A 27,564-nucleotide genomic window follows, 5' to 3' on the forward strand; every position below is an offset into this window, starting at 1 on the left:
AGTGGCTTGATCCCCACGGATCCTTGAATTAGGTAAATTCCTCAGCCTGCTATCCAAAGCCCACCGCCCCCCAAACAAACAAACAAACAAACAAACAAAAACAACAGGGCATCTATCTTTCCTGGCTAGCCTCCAAATACTCCGCATTCAGTAAATATGCAAAACACCTCCCACCTGATAATTTCCTGCATTCTCCCCAACTGAAATCCTGCCCCTAATGGCTACTTCCTCCACAACCCAGTAAGTTGTGATAAGGACAATTTGCACAAGAAAACGATCCTGAGGGAAAGGGGCCAAATGGTTTCTAGTATACTTCTCCTGCACCCCATGCCCGCCATTCCGCCCTGTGACGGGCACGCGGGGCGGATGAAGTGACAGCAGTGACTTCGGCTGAGCATGCAAAATTCCAAAAATCACCAATGCATGAAAAGCCAAAAAGCTATTCCGGTCCCCTAACCTTGCCCGACACCCCAAAACGACCTACCATACCCCTTCCACACCCCAGCTCGTGACTCCAAGAACTGGGTTTGGAGTACTCGGTCACTCCGCCCCCTTACCGCCATGTCTCTCTGGCCCTCCGTCTCGATGGTTTCACCCTACGTAGGGTGGGGTGGGGTGGGAATGCTGTTCGGCCCCGCCCCTGAGCACTTTCGTCTACTTCCCGCCACGCCCACCGAGGAGCCCAGGCCGCTCTGCCCCGCCGAACTCAATAGTCTTTCTTGGGCTTCAGGGCTTCAGAAATACAGAAGGAAAAACAAACAAACACAAACCTAAAAACCATAGAGTACCCACGTTCCGCCAAGAGGAAGAGCGGCCTCTACATGCGAGGGGGGGCGGGGGCGGCGGTCGCACAAAAGGAGGACCTTCTACCCGCTGTGAACCATAGAGATGCGGCTCCCTCTGGCCCCGGGTCGGGGAGGTGAGTGAGCGTCGGCGGGGCGGGGATTAGGAGAGTGCGGGTGGAGCGAGCTGGAGGCAAAACTTTCTGGAGCCTTAGGAGGAGTGGGCCCGGGCGGCGGAAGCCGGTGGGAGGCGGCGCCTGACGGGAGCACGCTGCCGAGCGAGGCCCCGGCGCGTCCCAGCGCCAGCCCCGCGTCACCGCCGTGGACCCCGCCCGGGTCCCCGCTGCCTCTCAGGACCAGGCGTGACGATGCACCGTCTCCAGCTCTGCAGGTTACTGAACGCCCTTCCTGTTGTCTGACGCCTGCGATCCGGCGCCCGCCGGACCATGTGGACGTTGTCGCCGCTTCCACTTTACAGATTAGGAAAGCCGAGGCCCGGAGAAGCGAGGCGACGGCATCTGTCAAAGGCCAGGAGGTGAGTCAAGAGCCCAGAGACCCGTGGAAACCTCGGTGCCTCCCCAAGCCTTCCATCTCCCCTTAATTCGCCCTTTCTCTTTCTCGGTCCCGTGTTCCCAAGGTAAGCGCATTTCTTCTCCAGGGCCAACCTGTCTCCTCTGCCTTCCAGACAGCGGAGGTTCTCAATCTAGCCGACGCCTCGGGTCGTGTGCCGGGAACTGAACTAAATCCGCAGAGCAACTGTACAATGCTGTAAGTGGGGGCTGGGGTTTCCAAAGAATCCCTCTAATCGTGGAATTGCACTTTCCTGCCACCTATATTCCAGTGATCACCATTTTTTGAGCCGAGGGATTCTGGAGAACAAGGAATGGCAGTTTTCACCTGCCTCCTGGCCCTTACTCAGATATGTAACTCGATTTCACGAATAGTATCATTAATATTCATTTCAAAAATGATTCTACTTAAGCTCACTTCAGCCATGTATAACAGGACACGCATTTTGTCATTCATTCGTTTCTCAATTGTGCTCCGGTTTGAGGCTGTATATACAGTAAGTTAAATGTGTTTGAAATCTCTCCAGATGTGTTACTTCATGGGAGAAACCACTGGTTTGATACCTTGGTACAAGATACCTAGCTTTACTCTGATGCTGTTCTGTCCACAGTTCTAAGCTAGCAATTTTATTTTTCTTTGTCTTGCATAGTTTATTGGAGGTTTTGTTTATTGAATTGATAATGTTGTTGAACCAAAAAAACTACATAGGAAGTAAGAGTGATCATTTAACAATGGAGCATCATATAGTACAGTTTTTGCTAGAGGTATGGATAAAAGAGCCATCAGGACTCCAAAAGAGAGAAAGTTAAGAATTCAAGAAACTTTCATAGGGGCTGGGAGTTTAGCCCAGCGGAAGGGTGCCCGCCCTGCACGCGCAAGGCCCTGGGTTCAGTCCTCAGCCCTGGGGGAAAAAAAAGAAACTTTCATAGTGGAAATATTTGATATTTTTGCAGCTTCCCCCCCCCCCCCCACTAGGGTTTGAATTCACAGCTTTGTGCTTGCTAGGCAAGTGCTCCACAACTTGAGTCACACCTCCAGACCTTGTGCGGCTTTTTATAGAATTCTTAGGAGTTGGTTAGTCAGACAAGAGATTGAGAAGGAGAAAAGACACATCAAGCTAGCTGTGAGAGCAAAAAGATGAGATGGTGCAAAAAAGTCTGGCTCAGAGCTCTCTTTAGAGGTAGGATTAGCAGTAGGAAACATGTCTGGAAGTCAGCAGGGGCCAGATGATGAAAGAAGGGCCAAGATGGACACTGAGGAATAATAAGATCAAGCAGTAAAAGGTAAATGACTTTTGAAATTCTTGAGTGTTACCCAATTTTGTTGCAGATAAGAAAACTGAGGCTCAAACTGCTTCATAATTTGACCAAGGTCACTTAGCTAGCAAGAAATACAATCTTCCAGGCACCAGTGGCTCATCTTGTAATACTAGCTACTCAGGAAGCTGAAGTATGATGATACAGGTTTGAAGCCAATCCATGCAAGTAAGTCTATGGGACTCTTATCTCCATTTAACCACCAAAAAGCCAGATGTGGAGCTGTGGCTCAAGTGGTAGAGCTCTAGTCTTGAACAAAAATCCCAAGGATAGTGCACAGGCCCTTAGTTCAAGCCCTGGGACCAGCACAAGAAAGAAAAGAAAAGAAACATAATGTATAGTCTTTGGTATATTGGCCAAAACTTGTTGGCTCTCTCCTAATATTGACCCCATCATCATTTGTTCTGAACATTATCATGAAAAGAAAACCTCTATTTAGGATAATAATGTGTGGCATGCTGCTGTTAAAGAATTATCGAAATGGGTAGGCATTGGACTGTGTGCTATACCAACCTGGAAGAAAGTAAAAGCTCTAACCATTCTTCTTGTTTTTCCTTTGCTTGACTTGTTAGCAGTTAAGAAGCCAGAGCACACAAGTCAATGGTGATGACAGACCTTGTATTGGACTCCCAGCAAGCCAGAAGCACTGGGGAGATGGATGGACTGTGTTCTGAGCTATTGCTGATTCCCCCATCTCTCTCTAACCATGGAATCCTGGGGCCTGTCCCGAGTACCTGTGCTTCTGGGGACCCTGCACCGTTGCCTGCTGACTCAGGCTGCCTACTGGTAGAAGCCACAGCTACTGAAGAGGGCCCAGGGAACATGGAGATCATTGTGGAAACAGTAGCTGGAACGCTGTCCCCAGGAGCTCCTGGAGAAACCCCAGGTACAAGCACAGTTGCTAGCAAGCCAGTGGGACAAGCAAGCCTGAAAGGTTTTGTCTGTGCTATTTTTGGTACTTCTCTCTGAAAATGGTAACACAAGGTAGCATGCTATTTTTATACTTGGAGATGTTGTCATTTGGTTTGCAGTTGGTGTATGTTGATGGAAGGCTGGCAAGGTAGTATACAACCTTGTAGCAAAGTCTATCCCTATGAGGGCTTCATATCTGCTAGGCAATAATCCAGAAAGAATTCTTTCCTGACACCTTAATCCAATTCTGGCTGTCCTTACTCTTACAGTCCTTGGATTCTTCTCCCCCCATACTGACCCTACTACACAGAAACTGTAGCCAGGGATTAGGCAAAAGGCCAAGCCTGCTCCACCACCCTGGTCTTGGCAGGGCTTTCCAGAGGTAACTGGTATTTCCTCACCCTAATTTCCTGTGTATCACATACTTCACTCATCCAAGGCATGTGGTTAGGAGGTAGAGTTGAGCATTTGTATTTACCCTAGCAGAAAGATTCTCCTTTTTATTTGTCCCAACTTTAAGTACTTGTACAAAGGGGTTTTAATTCAGCAAATTAGTTTGTAATGTATCTTGGTCAGTGTCATCCCTTCAGTGTTCTCCCCCATTCCCATCCCTACCCACACTCTCAAGTAACTTCCTTTTGTTTTGTTTTTTCTTTCTTTTTAAAAAAATTTTAGTGCTGGGCTGGGAAGGTAGCTCAGTGGTAGAGCGCTTGCCTTGCATGCATGAGGCCCTGGATTCGATTCCTCGGCACCACATAAGCAAAAAGAAAAAAAGCTGGAAGTGGTGCTGTGGCTCAAGTGGTAGAGCGCTAGCCTTGAACTGAAGAGCTGAGGGACAGTGCCCAGGCCCAGAGTTCAGGCCCTACGACCGGACTCCCCCCCCCAAAAAAAAAAAATTATAGTGCTGGTCCTGGGGCTTGAAGTCAGGCCTGAGCCCTTATCTCAGCTTTTTTGCTCAAGGCTAGTGCTGTACCACTTGAGCCACAACCTCCACTTCTAGCTTTTTTGTTGTGGTGGTAGTGGTAAGAAGTCTCATGGACTTTCCTGCCTGGACTGATTTTGAGCCACAATTCTCAGATCTCAGCCTCCTGTGTAGCTAGGATTACAGGTATGAGCCTTCAGTGCTTAATGTCTCTGTTTTTTAACTGCTACTGTCCAGCTACAGTGGTTTCACTTCCCATAGCTGTGTAGTATAGTAGCAAAGAATACTGGGAGAGATTAGCTAGTACAACTATATAATATTTCTAATATGTGGTAAAAGAAAAAAGAGTCTCAGTGGGATACATATCAAGCTTAAGCCAGCCTGGGCTATGTATATCTAGACCTTATCTCAAACAAAACAAACAGCTGGGGGAAAACATTTTTAATATGTAACAGTGAATTAATATCTTTAAATTTCAAAAAGTTACACCATAAGAGAATTTTTTTTGGGGGGTCCGGTCGTGGGGCCTGAACTTGGGGCCTGGGCGCTGTCCCTCAGCTCTTTAGCTCAAAGCTAGTGCTCTACCACTTGAGCCACAGAACCACTTCTGGTTTTCTGATGGTTTATTGGAGAAGAGTCTCATGGACTTTCCTGCCTGGGCTGGCTTTGAACTGCAGTCCTCAGATCTCAGCCTTCTGAGTAGCTAAGATTACAGGCCTGAGCCACCATCACCTGGTGAACTTTTTTTCTTCTTCTTTTTTTTGTTAGTCATAGAGCTTGAACTCTAGGCCTGCGCACTGTCCCTAAGCTCTTATGTTCTAGGCTAGCACTCTACCTCTTGAGCCACAGCAATACTTCCAGTTTTCTGGTGGTTTATTGGAGATAACAGTTTCACAGCCTTTTCTGCCCGGGCTGGCTTTGAACTGCAATCCTCAGATCTCAGCCTCCTGCCTAGCTAAGATTACAGGCGTGAGCCACTAGCACTGGGCTAATGTGAACCTTTTTTTGGTCAGTCATGAGGCCTGAACTCTGGGCCTGGGAGCTATCCTTGAGCTCTTCAGCTCAAGGCTAGTGCTCTTCCACTTGAGCCACAACACCACTTCTGGCTTTTTCTGCTTATGTGGTGCTGAGGAATTGAACCTAGGGCCTCATGCATTCAAGGCAAGCACTCTTCTACTGAGCCACCTTCCCAGCCCTAATGTGAACTTTTTTTTTTGTTGGTCATGGGGCTTGAACTCTGGGCCTGGGTGCTGTCCCTCAGCTCTTCAGCTCAAGGCGAGCACTCTACCACTTGAGCTACAGCGCCACTTCGGTTTTCTAGTGGTTTATTGGAGATAGGAGTCTCACGGTCTTTCCTGCCCAGGCTGGCTTTGAACCGGGATTCTCAGATCTCAGCCTCCTGAGTAGCTAGGATTACAGGCGTGAGCCACCGGCGCCCGGCTAATGTGAGCTTTTGAAGGCCAGTTACATAACAAATATGTGAGCAACATAACAAATTTTACAGTATATATACTGTGACCAGGGAATTCCATTCTGGGAAACGTTTATAAAAGACACACAGTAGCCGGGCGCTGGTGGCTCACGCCTGTAATCCTAGCTACTCAGGTGGCTGAGATCTGAGGATCGCGGTTCAAAGCCAGCCTGGGCAGGAAAGACCATGAGACTCCTATCTCCAATAAAACCACCAGAAAACCGGAAGTGGCGCTGTAGCTCAAGTGGTAGAGCGCTCGCTTTGAGCTGAAGAGCTGAGGGACAGTGCCCAGGCCCAGAGTTCAAGCCCCACGACCGACAAAAAAAAAAAAAGACACACAGGGATGGGGCTGGGAAGGTGGTTCAGTGGTAGAGCGCTTGCCTTGCATGCATGAGGCTCTGGGTTCGATTCCCCAGCACCACATAAGCAAAAAGAAAAAAAGCCAGAAGTGGCGCTGTGGCTCAAGTGGTAGTCAGCTAGCCTTGAGCTGAAGAGCTGAGGGACAACGCCCAGGCCTAGAGTTCAGGCCCCACGACCAACAACAACAACAAAAAGACACACAGGGATGGAGATATGTAAAGCCAGCTTCATTTATAATGGCTGGAAGCATCTTGGCTATCCATCAGAGCAGAATTTCATTTTACTTTATCAGTGTTCTGAAATACCATGATGTCAACAACAGAAAGTGAAATGTATTTACAGATTTTTGTGTGCGTGTGTGTGATGCTAGGGTTTAAACATAAAGTCTTATGGTGCTCCATGACCTTAGTCCTTTTTTATTTTGCCAGTCCTGGAGCTTGAACTTAGGGCCTGGGTGGGCACTGTCCCCAAGCTTTTTTTGCTCAAGGCTAGCACTCTACCATGTGAGCTACATACAGCACCACTTCCAACTTTTACTGTGTATGTGATACTGAGGAATCAAACCCAGGGCTTCATACATGCTAGGCAAGCATGCTACCACTAAGCCACATTCCCAGCCCAGATTTTTTTTTTTTTAGTCTTTGATAGCTAGGTATGATTTGTAGACGTAACATTAGGGAGGCTGAGAGGCAGGAGAATTGAGAGTTGGAGGCCACTTTAGCCAGCCTGGACCACATGGAAAGATCCTAACTCAGAAGAAAAACAAAACAACAACAAAAAAAGAACTTCTGTTTTTAACAAGTGAAAATTGGGGTGAGAGGTGGGGAGAAGAGGAGACAAGTCAAATGATTGAAAGGATACAGTCCATTTCATGTGTGTGAGGGTAGAGATGGTTATTCTTTGTAAACTTCGGTATCATTTAAGTTGCCATGTTGAACTAGGTCTATTTTTTGTTATTCATTAATTTATTATTAACAGTTTTGTTCTGTGTGTTTTTATTGGTTTATATCAGTTATACAAGGGTGTTTCATGGTTACATCTTCACAGAAGTTTATACTGTAGTCCAATCAATTTTACCTATTCTGTTACCTGCACCCTTCTCTCTAAGAAATAGCAGCCCTTAGCCAGGTGCTGGTGTCTTATGCCTGTAATCCTAGTTACTTAGGAGGCTAAGCTCTGAGGATAGAGGTGCAAAGCGAGCCCAGGAGGGCTATGAGATTTATCTCTACTTAACCACCAAAAGCTGGAAGTGGAAGTGTGGCTCAAGTGGTAGCATACTAAGGGACAGCTCCCAAGACCTAAGTTCAAGCCCCAGCACTGCTTCCCCCCCCCCACCCAAAAAAAAAGAGAGAAAAGAAATAATGTCCCAAACAGGTTTCCTTGTTCTATTTTCATTGTTGCAAATAATCTATTTAAATAGTATTCAGTCTTACTTATCTCCCCCCAGGTATACCCCCATATCCTGCTAGTTGAACTTGGTGTGTATGCATGGGGGGCAGGGTGGGAGGTGAGGAGGGAGAGAAAGGGAGAGTGTGTGTGCTGGACCGAGGGCTTAAACTCAGGACCTTGGCACTGTCCCTAAGCTTTTGTGCCAAGGCTAATACTGTATCACTTGAGCCACGGCTCTACTTCTGGCTTTTTGAGGTTAATTGGAGACAAGAATATCATGGACTTTCCCACCCAGCTGGCTTTGAACCCTGATCATAGATCCCGGCCTCCTGAGTAGCTAGGATTACAAATGTGGGACACCTGCCCTTGACTGAGCTTTTTTTTTTTTTTTTTTCTCGGTCAGTCATGGGGCTTGAACTCAGGGCCTGGGCACTGTCTGTGAGCTCCTTTGCTCAACGCTAGTATTCTACCACTTTGAGCCACAGTGCCACTTCTGGTTTTCTGGTGGTTAGTTGGAGATGAGTCTCAGACTTTCCTGCCTGAGCTGGCTTTGAACCATGATCCTCTGCCTCCTGAGTAGCTAGGATTATAGGTATGAGCCATGGGCTGGGAAGGTGGCTCAGTGGTAGAACGCTTGCCTTGCATGCATGAGGCCCTGGGTTCGATTCCTCAGCACCACATAAGCCAACTTCCCAGCCCCCCAGCTGAGTTTTTCTTTAAACAAAAAATAACAATAAGGGGTTGGGGATTTAGTTCATTGGAAGAGCATTGCTTGACAAGTGCAAGACCCTGAGTTGGTCCTCTGCTCTGGGAAAAAACAAAAACAAAAAATTACAATTACAATTTAAAAAAATGGACCAGATGAATAAATATAGGACTAGCCTGGGCTTCAATCATGGCTTTACTAGCAGCAAGCCTGGTGGCCTTATAGAGAGTCCCTGGTCGCCCTGGGGCTTGAACTCTGGGCCTGGATGCTGTCCCTGAGCTTTTTAGCTCAAAGGGGAGCACTCTACTACTTGAGCCATAGCACCACTTCCGGTTTTCTGGTGGTTCATTGGAGATAAGAGTCTCACAGACTTTCCTGCTCAGGCTGGCTTTGAACTGTGATCCTCAGATCTCAGCCTCCTGAGTAGCTAGGATTACAAGTGTGAGCCACTAGTGCCTGGCAGCAATTTTTTTTTTTTAAGGCAAGCTGGTATGTCAGGTGCTAGTGGCTTCTGCCTATAATCCTAGCTACTCATGAGGCTCAGATCTGAAGATTGCAGTTTGAAACCAGCCTGGGCAGGAAAGGCCATGAGACTCTTAGCCTAATAAATTACCAAAAAGCTGGAAGTAGATCTGTGGTTAAAGTGATAGAGTGCTACCCTTGAGCAAAACAAGCTCAGGAAGAGAACCTAGACCCTAAATTCAAACTCCAGGACTAAACCAAAAAAACAAAAGGCAAGCTGGGAGAATATGATTGAAAACATAGTATGCATGTGTGGAAAGTTCATAATGAATCTATTTTAAAAAGCTGGGTGCTGGTGGCTCACACTATAATCCTAGCTACTCAGGAGGCTGAGATCTGAGGATCGTGCTTCAAAGCCAGCCCAGGCAGGAAAGTTAGTGACATTGTTATCTCCAATAAACCACCAGAAAACTAGAAGTGGTGCTATGACTCAAGTGGTAGAGCACTGGCCTTGAGCTGAAGAGCTGAGGGACAGCGCCCAGGCCCAGACTGACAAAAAAAAAAAAAAAAAAAAACAAAAAACAAAGGTGGGAGAGTAATAAAGTAGGTAAATATGCAAATATCACAATGAAACCCCAAATTGTACAATTAATATGTGCTAATAAAAAAATGTGTGTGTGTGGGGGGGGGAAGAGCTGTGGGTACATCTAAAAGATTAGCAACACAGATGAATCAGGAAAGAAAAGATGGTACAGGAGCCCTCACTGGGAAAATGAGATAAGCCTGCCCAGTGGACACACTGGTCAGGGAAGAAGTACCAAAGCAGCCCCTGCCATGCATTAAACATGAACAAACAAAATGGTATTACAGAGATAATTATACTCTTCTGAAAAGGGTTGTTCTCCATGTTTTGAATTCCTGTGCCTTTGACACATTCTTTACAGAATTTGAAAGTGATTCATGTTCATGTATATTACAGAGATTCTTCCTAATTTATTGTTCTCTTAGAAGTTTCTAATTTTTATTTAGGCAATATATGTCTTAATGCTTTCTGAATTTGATTTTTATATGTTCATTCATTTACCATAGTTATTAAAACCCATCTTGCATCAAGAATTGTACTAGAGGGGCTGGGAAGGTGGCTCAGTGGTAGAGTGCTTGTCTTGCATGCATGAGGCCCTGGGTTTGATTCCTCAGCACCACATAAGCAAAAAAAGCCACAAGTAAGCCGGGTGCCAGTGGCTCACACCTGTAATCCTAGCTCCTCAGGAGGCTGAGATCTGAGGATCACAGTTCAAAGCCAGCTGGGTCAGGAAGGTCCATGAAACACTTACCTCCAATAAACCACCAGAAGACCGGAAGTGGCGCTGTGGCTCAGCGGTAGAGCACTTGCCTTGAGCTGAAGAGCTGAGGGACAGTGCTCAGACCCAGAGTTCAAGCCCCATGACCGACAAAAAAAAAAGCCACAAGTGGCGCTGTGGTTCAAGTGGTAGAGCACTAGCCTTGAGCTGAATTGCTGAGGGACAGTGCCCAGGCCCACGACCACCACCACCACCACCAACAAAAAGAATTGTACTAGACACTAGGAACCTAAACACATATGCCAGACAAGACTGTCTGACCTGGCTAACAGTTAAGGTACAGAGCCAGACTTCAGGTCCATCTGTACTCCATGACTATGAAAAGATTCATCTACATTCCTACTGGTAGTTAACTCCTGCATGTCTCATTCCACCTGATTCTACGCTTTTCTCTGTCTGTCCTCTGCCCACAGGTGTCTTGGTAAAAGTGGTGGAGGTGTACTTCTGTGAGCGCTGTGAACAGAGCTTTGCAGAGCCCACTCTGCTGTCCCTGCACCAGTGCACGGAGACCCATACACAACCTGTGCAAGACCTTCCTACCCCCCCACGCTCTGTAGAACTGCCCCCCAACAACCTCACTCTCCATGGCCCTCTGCATGGCCTCAGCGTGCCAGATAGCCCCCTGCCATGTCCTGTGTGTAGACAAGAATTTGCCCAACCTCAGGCCTTGAAGAGCCACTTCAAGATTCATCGGACCACTCCCAGCACTTTCTCTTGCCCAGAGTCTGACTGTGTGTTCTCTGCTGAAGATCGTCAGGGTCTGCAACACCACTTGAGGCAGACCCACAAAGCAGTTCCTGTGCCCTGTTCTTTCCGGGGCTGCCCCCTGCTTTTTGGGAGCCAGCAGGGAATGGAGCTTCACCGGCAGGCCCATTATCCTTTCCACTGCAGCCATTGCAACTTCACGGGCTCCAACGTCAAACTCTTCCGGCAGCATCAGCGGAGCCATGGGACCAAAACACAGGGGGAACTTTCTGCTCTTCAGGCACTTCCATCCCGGGAGCTGCTGCCAGGTATGAGGCCAGAGGCCTAGAAAATCCCCTGCCTGAAATGTAGCTGCAATGTCTTCTACAGGAAGGACATTTCCTATAGAAGTATAAGGGAATTGGGGCTAGGATTGTGGCTTAGTGGTAGAGTGCTTGCGTAACATGCATAAAGCCCTTGGTTCAATTTCTCAGTACCACATAAACAGAAAAGGCTGGAAGTGGCACTGAGAGGCCCAGGACAGAGCCCAGGCCCTGAGTTCAAGCCCTAGGACCAGCCAAAAAAAGTTTAAGGGAATCCGGATGGTGGCTTGGGAGGATGGAATTACTGAATAAGGGAAAGCATCTAGAAGCCTTGAACCAGTCAATATATGGCAAAGGGAGAAATATTTGTCCGTGACACTGGGTGAAATTTGGCTTAGGCTACATGTAACCTGAAATTACTTAAGCAATATTTTCTTTTTCTTTCTTTCTTTCTTTCTTTCTTTCTTTCTTTCTTTCTTTCTTTCTTTCTTTCTTTCTTTCTTTCTTTCCTTCTTTCCTTCTTTCTTTCTTTCTTTCTTTCTTTCTTCCTTCGTTCCTTCCTTCCTTCCTTCCTTCCTTCCTTCCTTCCTTCCTTTCTTTCTTTCTTTTTTTTTTTTGTCAGTTGTGGGTCTTGAACTCTAGGCCTGGGCACTGTTCCTGAGCTCTTCAGCTCAAGGCTAGCGCTCTACCACTTGAGCCATTTCCAGTTTTCTGTTGTTTAATTGAAGATAAGAGTGTCAAGGACTTTCCTGCCTGGATTGGCTTTGAACCGTGATCCCTAGATCTCAGCCTCCTGAGTAGCTAGGATTACAGGTGTGAGCCACAAGCATTAAGCAATATTTTCTACTGACCCATTTAAGATCAATAGTATGTTTGTAGACTTCCTTTAGGAGAAGTGACGGGTTATTTTTGAAAGAATCCTTACAGGATTCTTTTACTCACACCTGTAATCCTAGCTACTCAGAAGGCAGAAGTTGGAAGATTGTAGTACAAGGCCAGTTCTGGTGGTTGGGGCAGAGCTGGGGAGGGGGAGGAGTCACAGGGGCACAACACTTATTAACTGATATCAGTTAACAAATTGGGTTGAGTGGTTTGTGCTTATGATCCCTTCTGGAGGTATAAGTAGGAGGATCACAATCTGAGGCCAGAATTGGCAAGAACAGAAGGTGGGAGGGGAAGGGGGGAGGGAGGGAAAGAGGAGGAGAAGGAGGAGTTGGAAGGGTAGAGAGGAGAAAAACTGGTTCAGGTAATCAAGTGCTTGCCTGGCAAGTATGAATGAGACTGTGAGTTCAAAGTAGAAAATAGAGAAAACCAGCCAGAAGAGGACAAGAATGTGATAAGAACTTGCCTTGGAGACCCACTTGTGCCCTAATGTCTGAATAGAAAATCTTTTTCCTGGGAAAGACATATACCTGTTTACCTTTCTGAAGCAACTCTCTGTTGGGAGATAGGAGATAGGGTTTGAATTGCCACGTTGGGTTTCTCATTAGAACACTTGAGTGATCAGGAGAGATGTTTACCTACCCTGAGCCATCTAGGCCATTAACCCTGGAGACCTGAGCCAAAAAGTGCAGTCTATCCTCTGCCTCTCAGTCCAAATCCAAATGTCCTCAGAGCTCTGACTTTCCAGGGCTTTGAGGCTTTATGCTTACTTAAAACTGAATTGAGAATGGTTTCTGGTCATGATTCCCTTGTCTTGAGTGGGAATACAGAAATCCCTCACCTATCATGGGAGTTATGTTCCAGAGACCCATGCAATAGGTGAAAATCTGCAAAGTAGCAGCATTATATTTTTATTATTTCTATATTTAAAGTGGAGTTTATAAACTCCACTTTCTATAAACCTTTCCTACTCTCTTTTTAACCTTAAATAATATTTTTATATTGTTTTAAATTTTTTAGGCAAAAATAATTAAAATCATAATTTTTTTTTTTTTTTTTTGGTCGGTGGTGGGGCCTGAACTCTTGGCCTGGGCGCAGTCCCTCAGCTCTTCAGCTCAAGGCTAGTGCTCTACCACTTGAGCCACAGCGCAACTTCTGGCTTTTTTATGTTTATGTGGTGCTAAGGAATTGAACCCAGGGCCTCATGCGTGCAAGGCAAGCACTCTACTACTGAGCCACCTTCCCAGCCCCTAAAATCATAAATATTATGTAAATACCTATATATATATGTGCAAATATATATGGAAAAATCCCACAATATAGCAAAAGCTCCACAATGCAGAATTAGATATTTTTTTTTTGGGGGGGGGTCCGGTCGTGGGGCCTGAACTCTTGGCCTGGGCGCAGTCCCTCAGCTCTTCAGCTCAAGGCTAACGCTCTACCACTTGAGCCACAGCGCCACTTCCGGCTTTTTTCTTTTTGCTTATGTGGTGCTGAGAAATCAAACCCAGGGCCTCAGGCATGCAAGGCAAGCGCTCTACCACTGAGCCACCTTCCCAGCCCTAGATATATATTTTTAAAAACCCGAAATATAAAGCTGCAATAAGTGAACCATGATATAGCAAAGGACAACTGTATACTTATTTAGCACTCAAGGTCCCTTTCTGCTAAAAGAGGAGGAGGAGGATTGTACTAGCCAGTAGCAATACAAGTTTTCAATGCTGTCAGTTGCCCCTCTGAGCATCACAGTTTTTGTGCTTCCAGCTCCCAGACTGCCTCTAGCAGAACCTTCAAAGGAAGCAGGCACATGTTTGCCTGGACAGGAGTCAGCTGTGGAAGAGAATGTAGAGGAAGAGGAAGAGAGTGGCACCCAGGACTCCCAGAAAGCCTTGGATAAAGGTCAAGAGACTTCACAGTTGGAAGGTAATGTTGCAAGGTGTGAGCTCTTGGTTGTGGGGAGGACCAGGTAGGAAAAAGCCTGGCATTGGAACTCTAGGGTTGGTTTCTGATACTTAATTCACATCTTTCTGAATATCTATCTTGCTTTGACTCAGTCAAGGTCTTGTGGGAAATGATAAATGGGTCAAGACTCTAGAAACACAAAGTAGGGTTTACAGCTTATTCTTCTGGGCCAGATTTAGTCAGGTAGGAAAAACTTTTTTCATGGAAGGAACAGTGATTTTCATAGTATAAGTATATCAGGGTGGGGTGGGGGGAGAGATGGGAAGGCAGGGATGGGAAGGGGAAACAAAGGAGGAGGCAACAAATACTTGATAAGAAATATGCTCATTACCTTTCTCATGTAATTGTACATAATAAAAAAATTAATAATATCAAAAGTTACTGGTGATTAGCACTGTTTTACTGGCATAACTTTTTCTGAATCTTTGCTTCCTAGTTTTCTAACTCAACTAGCATATCTGAAACTCATCCCACAGGAATATATTTACTGTGAGACCAATAGGAAAGATCTCACATTTACTACTGTTGTCTATAAACCAGCAAACCCAGCTCTATTTTATTTATCTTTGTTTTTGTTTTGCTGGTACCAAAGTTTCAACTCAGCCCTCACACTTGCTAAGCTTGCTTATTACTCTGCTGTCTATTACTTCAGCCATGACTTCAGACAAGCTTTATTCTGGTTATTTTGGTTTGTTTGTTTTTTGGGGGAGGGGTCCAGTCGTGGGGCCTGAACTCTGGGCCTGGGCGCTGTCCCTCAGCTCTTCAGCTCAAGGCTAGCGCTCTACCACTTGAGCTACAGGGCCACTTCCGGCTTTTTTCTTTTTGCTTATGTGGTGCTGAGGTATCGAACCCAGGGCCTCTGGCATGCAAGGCATGCGCTCTACCAGTGAGCCACCTTCCCAGCCCCTCTGGTTATTTTGGAAATAGAGTCTTGCAAACTTTTTTTTTTTTTTTTTTTTTTTTACCCAACTTGGCTTCAGACATCTATCCTTTGGATCCTCTGGAGTAGCTAGGATTACAGGTGTGAATCTGTGGTACCCAACAAATGTTGAAAAGTTAGAGACTATTCTTTGTTCTTTTTTATTTACTCCTTTTAGAGTTCTTTCTAATCAGTCCTGTTCCTGCCAAATAAGAACAGCAAGGGAAGAATGCTTCATCCAGATTATTTTGAGCAGCTTTAGGTTCAGGAATAGTGGATGACTGGGACAAATCTTAGAAACAGGCCATAGCAAGGTGTAAGAAGTCCTTTTAGTTCAGTTTCTCTGAATACCTGATTTTCTCATCTTGTTTGAGATTATGTTTGTAAATGTATTGTTTGGTTTCCTAGAGAGGAGGCCACACAATATTTGTGTCTGGAAAAATTGTGACTCCTTTTCTGGCCATCCCCTGAGCAGTTGAAGAATCTCACCCTCAACCCCTCTTTCCTACAGGGGATGTCACTTCTGGCACTGAGTCCCTCTTCAAGACACACATGTGCTCAGAGTGCAAGCGCTGCTTTAAGAAGCGGACCCACCTAGTAGAGCACCTGCACCTCCACTTCCCAGACCCCAGCCTCCAGTGTCCTAACTGCCAGAAATTCTTCACCAGCAAGAGCAAACTCAAGACCCACCTGCTGCGAGAGCTGGGTGAGAAGGCCCACCGCTGCCCGCTGTGCCACTACAGTGCAGTTGAGAGGAATGCTCTCAACCGCCATATGGCCAGCATGCATGAGGATATTTCCAACTTCTACTCAGACACCTACGCCTGTCCCGTCTGCCGGGAGGAATTCCGCCTCAGCCAGGCACTCAAGGAGCACCTCAAGAGCCATACAGCAGCAGCTGCAGCAGAGCCGTCACCCCTCCGCTGCTTTCAGGAGGACTGTAGCTTTGCAGCCCCTGACCGCAAGACCTTTATAAAGCATTTGAAGGAGACCCACGGGGTGCGGGCTGTGGAGTGCCGCCATCACTCATGTCCAATGCTCTTTGCCACAGCTGAAGCTATGGAGGCTCACCACAAGAGCCACTATGCCTTCCACTGCCCCCACTGTGACTTCGCCTGCTCCAATAAGCACTTATTCCGCAAACATAAGAAACAAGGCCATCCAGGCAGTGAAGAGCTGCAGTGTACCTTTTGCCCCTTTGCCACCTTCAACCCAGTAGCCTACCAGGACCACGTAGGCAAGATGCATGCTCATGAAAAGATCCACCAGTGTCCTGAGTGCAACTTTGCCACTGCCCACAAGAGGGTGCTCATTCGACACATGCTACTGCATACCGGTGAGATGGTTTCCATTATTATGGTAATTAATAATGATGAGGAAACTTTACCACATAGGAGATGTCATATGAAAGGCTTTGCATACATTGTTTCTTTTGCCGTAGAATTTCTGGGCGTATTTAGTATCTTGAGTTTGCTTGTGAACAGTGTCATTCAGCTAATAAAATGGTCAGGGTAGGATCTGAATCCAGGCAGTGTAATTTGTGCTCTAAGCACAAGGCTATTGTGCCTTACCCTTTACCTCTGCCCTGTTCAACCATCAGTGGTCACATATATGGGCACATGAATAGCCTGCCTGTTAGATGAAGAAACACAAACCAGGATAGGTAATTGCTTTCACAATTCAATATCTGAGAGAGAAGAGGAGGGAAGACTTAGCTACCATATGCATCTTGGCCTCCCAAGGCACTAAGGCATCTAAGGCACTAAAATAAGAATGTCACTAGTGACCTGGAATTTGCATTTGCTTCATCTCAGACTCTTAATTGGCTACTAGCATTACTGAAGCTTTAAATGCAATTCAATCAGATTTCCTGCTACAGGATCATCCCCTTTGTGATCTATGTAAACCTCCATGGATTAACAGGACGTTGAAACAATTTCCTTCTAAAACTGGTTTGAGGGGACAATTTTTATAGTTTTGGGTGTTAAGGTGCCTCACACCTGTAATCCTAGCTACTCAGGAAGCTGAGATCTGAGGATTGTAGTTCAAAGTCAGCCCAGGCAGGAAAGTCCATGAGATGTTTTTCTGTAGCTAACCAGCAAACATTCTGGGCTAGGAGGCAGAGGCCTGGCTTAAGTGGTGATTGAAAGTCAAGAGCAAAAAATCTGAGCAACACATATATACACATATAGTCAGACCAAAGGAGGGTACCAATAGGTGAGGAACCCAAAGGCATAACTCCCCTGAACATGTAAAATGCCTTTTTGTTTTGGTCATAGGGCCTGAACTCTGGGCCTGGGCACTGTCTCTCAGCTCTTCAGCTCAAGGCTAGTACTCTACCACTTGAGCCACAGTGCCATTTCTGGCTTTTTCGGCTTATGTGGTGCTAAGGAATCGAACCCAGAGCCTTATGCATGCAAGGCAAGCCACTTCCCAGCCCATAAAATACTTTTTTATCGAAACAAATTCCAGGAAATGGAAACATGGGTTGTTTATGTTGTTGTTGTTGTTGGTATTGTTTGTATGTACTTACTTTCTTTTTCTGCTTTTTAGGGGGGTTGCAGAAAGGGAGGGAGAGTGAACAAATGTAGTTGTAGTATTCAGTATGTAGAAAATGAACTGTTCAACTTGTGGGCAGGACAAGAGGGGGAAACGAGGGAAATCGAAGGAAGGGGTATGATTGTCTAAAGGAGAAATAGACACATTACCTGAATTGTGAAATGGTAACCTCTCTATACAGTCCCTTAATAATGGGCTGGGAAGGTGGCTCAGTGGTAGAGCGCTTGCCTTGCATGCCTGAGGCCCTGGGTTCGATTCCTCAGCACCACATAAGTGAAAAGAAAAAAGCCGGAAGTGGCGCTGTGGCTCAAGTGGTAGAGCGCTAGCCTTGAACTGAGGAGCTGAGGGACAGCGCCCAGGCCCAGAGTTCAGGCCCCAGGACCGGACCCCCCCCCCAAAAAAAAAAATCCCTTAATAATAACAATAAAACTATATTTAAAATAACAACAACAAAAATAAAAAGGGTGCTCATGTCTCATACCTGTAACCCTAGCTATTCAGGAGGCTAAGATCAGAGGATCACAATTCGAAGCCAGCCCCAGCAGAAAAGTCCTCATGAGGCTCCTATCTCCAATTAACCACTCAAAAACCAGAAGTAGAAAGTGGTAGCACTAGGGGAAAGCACTAGCCTTGAGCAAAAGAGCTCAGGGGGAGCAGCGCCCAGGCCTTGAGTTTAAGCCCTATGCCCAATGACAAAAAATAAAAAAAAGAATGAGAGGCCCTGAGTTGAAGCTTCAGTATTGACACACAAAAATCAAACCAACCTCCTACCCCCAAAAGCTGGGATGGAGATGTGGCTCAAGTAATAACTCATCCTTGAGTTCTCACTAGACAACTTTGGAATATCTCATTTATTATTCAAAAAAATCATGCAAAGTCAGTTATCTGTGTTGCTTCATTTTTGGAGACGCAGAAGCAGATTACTCAAGGTCACCATTTAATAGCTGTATAATGTCTCTGTTCCTCAGTTTTCTCATATAGTGATAATATCACCTACCTCATAATGATGTTATTAAGCTTCAATGACAGGAGACATTTGTGCTCAGGAAGGTACCTGGCACAGAGTAAGCACCATATAAATGTTGGAATGCAGAGTTAGAGGGGTATTTTTGTTTTTGTTCTGGTCTGGGGCTTGAACTCAGGGCCTGAGTTTTTAGCTCAGTGCTAGCGTTCTACCACTTGAGCCATAGCTGTGATTCTAGCTTTTTTTCCTTTTTTTTTTTTGCAGGGGTGGGTAATTGTAGATAAAGAGTTTAACAGACTTTCCTGTTGGGGTTCGCTTTAAACTGCAGCCCTTAGATCTCAGCCTCTTGAGTAGGTAGAATTAAGGCATGAGCCATCAGCACCTGGCTCAGAGTTAGAGTTTTGTTTTTGTTTCTGTTTTTTTTGTCCATCATGGGGCCTGGGCAAGGCTAGTGCTCTACTACTTGAGCCATGGGGCCTGGGCAAGGCTAGTGCTCTACTACTTGAGCCATGGCATTCCACTTCCTGCTTTTTCTGCTTCTGTGGTGCTGAGGAATCGAACCCAGGGCCTTGTGCATACAAGGCAAGCACTCTACCACTGACCACCTTCCCAGCCCCCAGAGTTAGAGTTTTTAACCACTATGCTCATTACCTAATTTATTTTTCTGCTCCAGAAAACTAAAAAGAATTAGTCTAGAGGAATCATTTTCCGTTTGAGCTAGCAAACCATCAAACTATATAACAAATCAAGAGTGCACTTTAGAGCTGTTTTTTGTTTGTTGTTATTGTTGTTTGTCAGTTATGGGGCTTGAACTCAGGACTGTCCCTTAGCTTTTTTGCTCAAGGCTCTACCACTGGAGCCACAGTGCCACTTCTGGCTTTTGAATAGTTAATTGTAGATTAGAGCCTCACAGGGACTTTCCTGCCTGGGCTGCCTTTGAACCGGGGTCCTCAGATCTCAGCCTCCTGAGTAGCTAGTATTACAGGCGTGAGCAGCCGGCACCCGGTTTAGAGCTAGTTTGGAAAAGCTCAGCTTTTGTCCTCTTTTCACTGGCATAGAAGTAGGATGAGTTGTTGGAGAGCGCTGTGAAGCAGCCTTGATTGTTGTTACAGTTTCCATACCTCAGGTAACACATGAAGCTCTTGATCCTGCTTGACATCAGGGGAAGCTTGCTGGAGGAAATGGTAAGGCCACTCACTGGATCTGGATCTGGATCTGTCCTGTTTCTTTTCCTCTCTTATCCAAACCCTTTTCCCCCAATAATAGGTGAGAAACCTCACAAATGTGAGCTGTGTGACTTCACGTGCCGAGATGTGAGCTATCTATCCAAGCACATGCTGACTCACTCCAACACCAAGGATTACATGTGCACTGAATGTGGCTATGTCACCAAGTGGAAGCACTACCTCAGTGTGCACATGCGAAAACACGCAGGGGACCTCAGGTACAAGTACACACATGCTTCCACCTCTATCCCAAGAGTCTATGCCAAACTAGCATCCTTGGATCCAGCTTCAGGCCCTATTGCCTTCTCCAGTCCCTGGAGAGTCTGCCTATCAGGCTCTTCCAGCCATCTCCATTGCCTACAGCTGGCCCCTATGCCTGTGGCCCACTCTGCCTAGTGAGAGCTCTCTGTGCCTTGGGAGGGAGTATAGACCTAGAGGATAGGCTAGAGCATCAAGTATCACTTGGCTTTGCAGGGTCTGGTCCTGGGAAGGGGAGAGAATATCCACTTACGGCACCAAATGGATGCTTCCAATGCCAGACAAGTTCCTCTCACTTAGGGGCACTGTTGGCTGGGGTGGAGGACAGGGGAGTTCTCTCTAGCTTTCATGCCTGTATGGGCACATGAGAAGTAGGCCCAGAGTCTGCCCAAGACCCATACACCCTGTTAGCTATACCCATGTTGGCACACCTTAGCAGTCCATAGCAGGTGGTGCTGAGTCATCATTATTTTCCTTTAGGAAGCAATATGGAATATGAGTTAGAACACAAGCTCTTCCACTCACAACCTTCGGCAGGTCATTAGCTTCTGTGCCTCGGTCTTCCTGCCTATAAAATAGAAATGTCTGTTTCCTACAGTAGTAGAAAGTAAATGATGCTTGTACAATACAGGGTACAGAGCCTGGCCCATAGTATTTGATGATTATTAGCCGTTGTGACTGGTTAATCATCGTGATTGCCCACCTCTTTTCCCTCTCGCCAGATATCAGTGCAACCAATGCTCCTATCGCTGCCACCGGGCTGATCAGCTCAGCAGCCACAAGCTGCGGCACCAGGGCAAGACCCTGATGTGCGAAGTGTGTGCCTTTGCCTGTAAGCGGAAGTACGAGCTTCAGAAGCACATGGCTTCCCAGCACCACGCTGGCACACCAGCCCCACTCTACCCCTGCCGCTACTGCAGCTACCAGAGCCGCCACAAGCAGGCCCTGCTGAGCCATGAGAACTGCAAGCACACCCGGCTCCGAGAGTTCCACTGTGCACTCTGCGACTACCGCACCTTCAGCAATACCACACTCTTCTTCCACAAGCGGAAGGCCCACGGTTACGTGCCTGGAGAACAGATCTTGCAGTTCCACAGTGCCAGCCTTGAGTCAGAGGGGACCAGGCAGTGCCTGGAACCTCCACCAGACTCAGAACCCTCAAGTCAGCTATCTTCCCAGCCTCAGGAGCCAGGCCATGAACATGAGACTGTGGTGGACCCCAGCTTGGACCAGACCCTTCCAGAGACCAGGGATGACATCAGCACCAGGAGACAAGAGAGTGAGGCTCCTCATGGGGACGGTCTCGAAGGCAGTGCCAGCCCAGGGGAAGTGGAGGAAGGTGGCTGCACACTACACTTAGAGGCTCTGGGAGTAGAGCTGGAACCTGTGGCTGAGCCACCCCTTGAGGAACTCACCGAAACGGCCCCTGTGGAGTTCAGGCCCCTGGATCCCTCAGGACCAATGGAACTGGACGGGCCAGCTGGACTGGAAGGGCAAGCACTGTCTCACTGTGAATGTGTGGGGACTCCTAGCTTAGGAACTGAAGAAGAGCCCACTCCGGAGAAGTCAGTCCCTGAATCCCCTGGAAATCCTCCCCTCTTAGAGGAGGCTCCTAACAGCTGGGTGGGAACCCTCAAGGCAACACCATGCGCTGAGATGACCCCCTCGCCTCAGTTCCCTGAGTCAGAATCATTGCTAAAGGTTCTGCGGAGGCAGGATAAAGAACAAGCAGAGGCACTGGTGCTAGAGGGACGTGTGCAGATGGTAGTGATCCAGGGAGAGGGGCAGGCCTTCCGCTGTCCACATTGCCCTTTTATTACTCGCCGGGAGAAGGCCCTGAAGCTGCACTCCAGATCAGGATGCCAGGGCCGCCGAGAGCCCCTGCTGTGCCCCGAGTGTGGAGCTAGCTTTAAACAGCAGCGAGGCCTCAGTACCCACCTGCTGAAGAAGTGCCCTGTTCTGCTCAGAAAGAACAAGGGCTTGCCCCGACCACGTTCTCCCACTGCCCTGCACACTCAGCTCCCGGCCACCCAGGCCTCAGAAGATGCCAAAAGTGTGAAGCCCCCACTGGTACCCTCTGAGGCAGAGCTAGAGCTTCCCAAAGCTGTCCCTGAACTCCCCGGGGAGCCAGGGGACCAAGAGGAGCTTCTTGCCACACCTTCTGGCTCTCCAGCGCCTCCTATAGGAAATACGTCATCTGCAGAAAGCCCCGAGAAGTTCCACTTTGACCAGGGCAAGTTCCATTGCAACTCCTGCACATTCCTTTGTTCTCGGCTTTCCTCTATCACCTCTCATGTGACGGAGGGCTGTCGAGGAGGACGTGGCAGGAGAGGAAAGCGAGGGTCCTCCCACACCCGCCCTGCTGTGTCTTCTGTGAGCAGTGGGGACACTGCACCCCTGAGTAACAGGAGTCCAGAGTCTAACCCTGGTGGTGGGGATACCAGTCTGACTGAGAAACCAAAGGGCCCTCTCTTCTGCCCTACGTGTCCCTTTAGCTGCCAACAGGAACGGGCGCTGAGGACTCACCAGACCCAGGGGTGCGCACTTGGAAAGTCCGGAGACCTGCACTGTGGCCTCTGCCCTTTCACTGCTCCTGCTGCCACTGCGCTGAGACTCCACCAGAAGCGGAGGCACCCCGCTGCAAACCCTGCCCGGGGTCCCCGGCCCCCCTTGCAGTGCGCAGACTGTGGCTTCACCTGTAAGCAGAGTCGGTGCCTGCAGCAGCACCGGCGGCTCAAGCACGAGGGGGTGAAGCCTCATCAGTGTCCTTTCTGTGACTTTTCCACCACCCGGCGGTACCGCTTAGAGGCTCACCAGTCTCGCCACACAGGTGTTGGCCGCATCCCTTGCAGTTCCTGCTCCCAGACGTTCGGTACCAACTCGAAACTACGTTTGCACCGACTAAGGGTCCACGACAAAACACCCACCCACTTCTGTCCACTTTGTGACTATAGTGGCTATCTTCGTCATGACATCACACGCCATGTCAATAGCTGCCACCAGGGCACCCCAGCCTTTTCTTGCACCCAGTGTGAGGCCCAGTTCAGCTCAGAGACAGCACTCAAGCAGCATGCTCTGCGGCGACACCCCGAGTCCACACAGCCTGCTCCTGGCTCTGCTGCAGAGGCCAGTGAGGGCCCCCTGCGCTGCTCCCACTGTGGTTTGCTGTGCCCCAGCCCTGCCAGCCTGAGAGGACACACCCGGAAACAGCACCCACGGCTAGAGTGTGGGGCCTGCCAGGAGGCCTTCTCCAGCCGGCTCGCTCTGGATGAGCACCGGAGACAGCAGCATTTCAGCCACCGCTGCCAGCTCTGTGACTTTGCTGCCCGGGAGCGGGTGGGCCTGGTGAAGCACTACCTGGAACAGCACGAGGAGACTTCTGCAGCGGCCTCCGATGGGGACAGAGATGCTAGCCAGCCCCCCCTACACTGTCCCTTTTGTGACTTTGCGTGTCGCCATCAGCTGGTGTTGGATCACCACGTGAAGGGGCACGGAGGCACCCGCCTCTACAAGTGTACTGACTGCGCTTACAGCACCAAGAACCGGCAGAAGATCACCTGGCATAGCCGCATCCACACGGGGGAGAAGCCATACCGCTGCCACCTCTGCCCCTACGCCTGTGCTGACCCCTCTCGCCTTAAGGTAGGGTCAGGGGCCACACAGCAAGGAATAGGCTCTGGGTTCTTTAGTCCTAACTCTTGCACATATTAGCTATATGACTTTGTTCAAGTTCCTTCTACAGGACTCAGGTCCCTCATCTGTGAAAAGGGGAATCATATGTAACCAACTTGATAAGATTTTTGTAAAGATGAAATTCTATAAGACACATTTGCCACATATGATAAAGGCATATAGTAGTTTGGTGGAGATGATGGGCTGGGAATATGGCTTAGTGGTAGAGTGCTTGCCTGGCGTGCATGAAGCTCTGGGTTCAATTCTTCAGTACCACATCCATAGAAAAAGCTGGAACTAGCCGGGCGCTGGTGGCTCACGCCCGTAATCCTAGCTACTCAGGAGGCTGAGATCTGAGGATCGCGGTTCAAAGCCAGCCCGGGCAGGAAAGACCGTGAGACTCCTATCTCCAATAAACCACCAGAAAACCGGAAGTGGCGCTGTAGCTCAAGTGGTAGAGCGCTCGCCTTGAGCTGAAGAGCTGAGGGACAGCGCCCAGGCCCAGAGTTCAAGCCCCACGACCGACAAAAAAAAAAAAGAAAAAGCTGGAAGTATTGCTGTGGTTCAAGCGGTAGAGTGCTGGCCTTGAGCAAAAAAAAGAAGCTCAAGAACAGTGCTCAGGCCTTGAGTTCAAGCCCCAGGACTGGCAAAAAACAAAGAAAGAAAGAAAGAAAGAAAGAAAAGAAAAGAACATGGATAGTAAGAAGCAGAGCTGAGACAGTCAGGGCAGGCCTAGGAAAAAGCTAAAAGGATTAAGCTGGCGCCATTGTGGGAGGCCTCGCTAGTCCAAGGAGGGCATGGAAAGGCTGAGAGAGAGCCACAGAGCCATGCACTAACACCTTCTCAGCCTACATGTCCCTACTCGAATTTCATGAGTCCCAAGTGGCACACATATTTGCTACTTCCTTCTCCAGTACCACATGCGAATCCACAAGGAGGAACGGAAGTACCTATGTCCTGAGTGTGGCTACAAGTGCAAGTGGGTCAACCAGCTCAAGTACCACATGACCAAGCACACAGGTAAGTCTTTGTAACCTTGACAAACCTGAAGGGTTTCCCCATATACCGTATACCCACACACCACGTGGCATCTATCCTTGCTCAGATTCAGAGCCAGGCAGTTTTCACTCTGGGGATAGGAGATAGGCTGGGATAGTGTGTATCAAAGGGACTCCCAAACCACTGTACATCTATTGGAAATAGAAGAGGGGCACACTCAAGAGCCTGGACACATGTGTATTTTGCAAAAACTTCTCAAGTAATTGTGGTACAAGGTCACCCACCCCTGAGAACTCAAATTTGATGGCAAATACTTGATTCCTACATAAATATGATGTGATAATAGTGTTTAAAAAGAAATGTACTCACTACCTTATGTATATAACTGTAACACTCCTGTTCATCAACTTTACAATAAACTTTTTTTGGGGGGGGGTCCAGTCGTGGGGCCTGAACTCTGGGCCTGGGCGCTGTCCCTCAGCTCTTCAGCTCAAGGCTAGTGCTCTACCACTTGAGTCACAGAGCCACTTCCAGCTTTTTTCTTTTTTGCTTATGTGGTGCTGAGGAATCGAACCCAGGGCCTCAGGCATGCAAGGCAAGCGCTCTACCACTGAGCTACCTTCCCAGCCCCTACAATAAACTTAAAAAGTTAAAAACAAAAAAATTTTTAAAAACTAAGTAAAAATATGATGCGAACGTCATGAATACAAAGGAGAAAATGTAGAGTATCCTGCTGCTGGGTATGTGGATCCCAGAGACTATGTGTTCTTTGTAAAACATCAATGGTTGTGTGAGCAAGTGATCACAAAAAAATGGTTCCCCATATATGGGGGAAGTGACTGGATGCATTCCAAGGCCTCTGCTTCTGAGCGCTTCTGCTTTCAATTTTGCCTCTTCCTTCTTTAGCTTTTTTTTTTTTTTTTTTTACTTTTTGAGTAAAAATGGATTCCCCAAAACTATTAAGTATCCCATTTCCCAAAGAAGATTGGGATCGTAACTGTCCAGTTTGAACCCTACCGTATTTGACTATTCTCTACTATCAAATGGCTGCTTGGTTAGCAGTTAACTTAGGCATCAGCATTCCCTGGAAACCTATGTGTGTACAAGAGCTGTGCTGAGAGAAAGGTACAGAACGTATATATATATATATATACACACACATATATATATATATATACATACACATATATATACACATATATATATTCCAAATATAAAGATATACACACACACACACACACACACACACACACACACACATATATTCCAAATATAAAGATACAGTCATTAGCCAGGACTGGTGGCTCATGCCTGTAATCTAGCTACTTAGGAGGCTGAGATCTGCAGATCATGGTTCCCTAGCAGACAAATATGAGAGACTCCTTATTTCTAATTAACCAGGAAAAAGCCAGAAGTGGAGGTGTAGCTCAAATAGTAGAACGCCAGCCTTGAGTGGAAAAGCCGAGCAAGAGCACAAGTCCCTGAGTTCAAGCCCCAGTACCAGCACCAAAAAAAAAAAAATAGAGTCTTCTTAGTCAGCTTGTTGTGTTCTTTATATCCTAGTACCATAGTGACTCTTAGGGCCCACTAAACCTTATTCTATCCTCTTCAGTGGTGATTTGTTCCCTGTCCTGCAGGACTGAAGCCATACCGGTGTCCTGAGTGTGAGTACCGTACCAACCGTGCCGATGCATTACGGGTACACCAAGAGACCCGGCACCGTGAGGCACGGGCTTTCATGTGTGAACAGTGCGGCAAGGCCTTCAAAACACGCTTCCTGCTGCGCACGCATCTGCGGAAGCACAGTGAGGCCAAACCCTACGTGTGCAACGTATGCCACCGCGCTTTCCGCTGGGCTGCTGGCCTGCGCCACCACGCCCTCACCCACACCGACCGCCATCCCTTCTTCTGCCGCCTCTGCAGTTACAAAGCCAAGCAGAAGTTCCAGGTGGTCAAACATGTGCGCAGGCACCACCCTGACCAGGCTGACCCCAACCAAGGTGTGGGCAAAGACCCCACCACCCCCACAGTGCACCTGCATGATGTGAAGCTGGAGAATCCCAGCCCTCCTGCTCCGGCAGTACCTACCACAGGACCTGAGGGCTGAGTGCCTTCTGCAGCTCCCAGACAGGAAGAACATACGGTCCTACATGTACACAGTGGGATGGGGCTGGCCTAAGGAGTACCAGGCCTGAGGGAGAACTGGCTTTGGCTTTGGGATGTTACTATACTAGAACTCTCTCAATTCCCACCAGACTCTGAGCATTATTCTTTGAAATTAATGCCTATATAAAAGAGAGACATGGACCAAAACATTGATTTCCTCTTGAGGTGCTCTGTGTTACATGGGGATGAATTTCCAGTTTCTTTGCCATCATTTTACCAGAATCCTGGCTATAAGATCTTGATATTGTCCAGTCTGTCCACTCCATCTTCCTTCTTACTGTATCTAGCCCTTTTTTCTTTTAGTATATTTTAAAACAGTTGTATCTAACTGCATGTGCTACTGTGCCTAATAACCATAAAGCATGTTAAACAATGCTTACGAGCTTTCACCCTGTTTGTCCTGTCCCCTTTTAGAACTTGGTTAGTCTTAGAGCTCCTTTGTCCATTCTACTTTCACTCAGAGATAGGTTCTAAAACAAACCCATGTCTGCCCTCTCTGTCCTTGAGTCTGTCCTGGCTCTTGCCTTGCTCTCTTCCCTTTGCTTGTAGGAGGATTGCCACCCACTAAGCCTCCCTCTGGAGGCAGCGTTAGTCATGAGTCCTCAGACTGGCTCACTTAGCTATCTATACTAAGTGAAAGCACAGGCCACTGTGGAGGGCAGATCATTAGGGAAGGAAGAGTCCAATCCAGAATTTTCA

The 27,564-nt window shown here is 47.6% G+C and overlaps 1 protein-coding gene and 1 long non-coding RNA gene across 4 annotated transcripts; both read left to right on the forward strand.

The window, feature by feature from the left end:
- Nucleotides 1-1,087: 1,087 nt before the first annotated feature.
- Nucleotides 1,088-27,240, forward strand: Znf142 (zinc finger protein 142). Of its 3 annotated transcripts, none has more exons than XM_042679207.1 (10): nucleotides 1,088-1,317; nucleotides 1,441-1,550; nucleotides 3,241-3,554; nucleotides 10,665-11,264; nucleotides 13,905-14,063; nucleotides 15,533-16,357; nucleotides 19,811-19,988; nucleotides 20,751-23,670; nucleotides 24,615-24,720; nucleotides 26,337-27,240. In XM_042679207.1, exons 3-10 carry the CDS (start codon nucleotides 3,269-3,271, stop codon nucleotides 26,804-26,806), a joined length of 5,544 nt encoding a protein of 1,847 aa, XP_042535141.1. In that variant the 5' UTR covers nucleotides 1,088-1,317; nucleotides 1,441-1,550; nucleotides 3,241-3,268; the 3' UTR covers nucleotides 26,807-27,240. The 3 variants fall into 3 exon arrangements, with proteins under 3 accessions (XP_042535141.1, XP_042535140.1, XP_042535142.1); XM_042679206.1 differs by having other exon boundaries at nucleotides 1,468-1,550; XM_042679208.1 differs by having other exon boundaries at nucleotides 1,468-1,550; nucleotides 3,244-3,554.
- On the forward strand, nucleotides 5,972-6,679 carry LOC122107462. Its single transcript, XR_006147355.1, has 2 exons — nucleotides 5,972-6,062; nucleotides 6,537-6,679. It is a non-coding gene; the product is annotated as an uncharacterized LOC122107462 (long non-coding RNA).
- Nucleotides 27,241-27,564: the final 324 nt, after the last annotated feature.

The sequence above is a fragment of the Dipodomys spectabilis genome, unplaced genomic scaffold (assembly GCF_019054845.1).
Source record: "Dipodomys spectabilis isolate Male_0828 unplaced genomic scaffold, ASM1905484v1 ptg000051l, whole genome shotgun sequence".
Lineage (NCBI taxonomy): Eukaryota > Metazoa > Chordata > Mammalia > Rodentia > Heteromyidae > Dipodomys > Dipodomys spectabilis.

Coding starts and splice junctions, on each gene's coding strand:
- Znf142 (XM_042679207.1), top strand. CDS start 3,269: ATGGTGATGACAGACCTTGTATTGGACTCCCAGCAAGCCAGAAGCACT. Junction 3,555..10,664: donor AGCTCCTGGAGAAACCCCAG/GTACAAGCACAG, acceptor CTCTGCCCACAG/GTGTCTTGGTAAAAGTGGTG. Junction 19,989..20,750: donor AAACACGCAGGGGACCTCAG/GTACAAGTACAC, acceptor CCCTCTCGCCAG/ATATCAGTGCAACCAATGCT.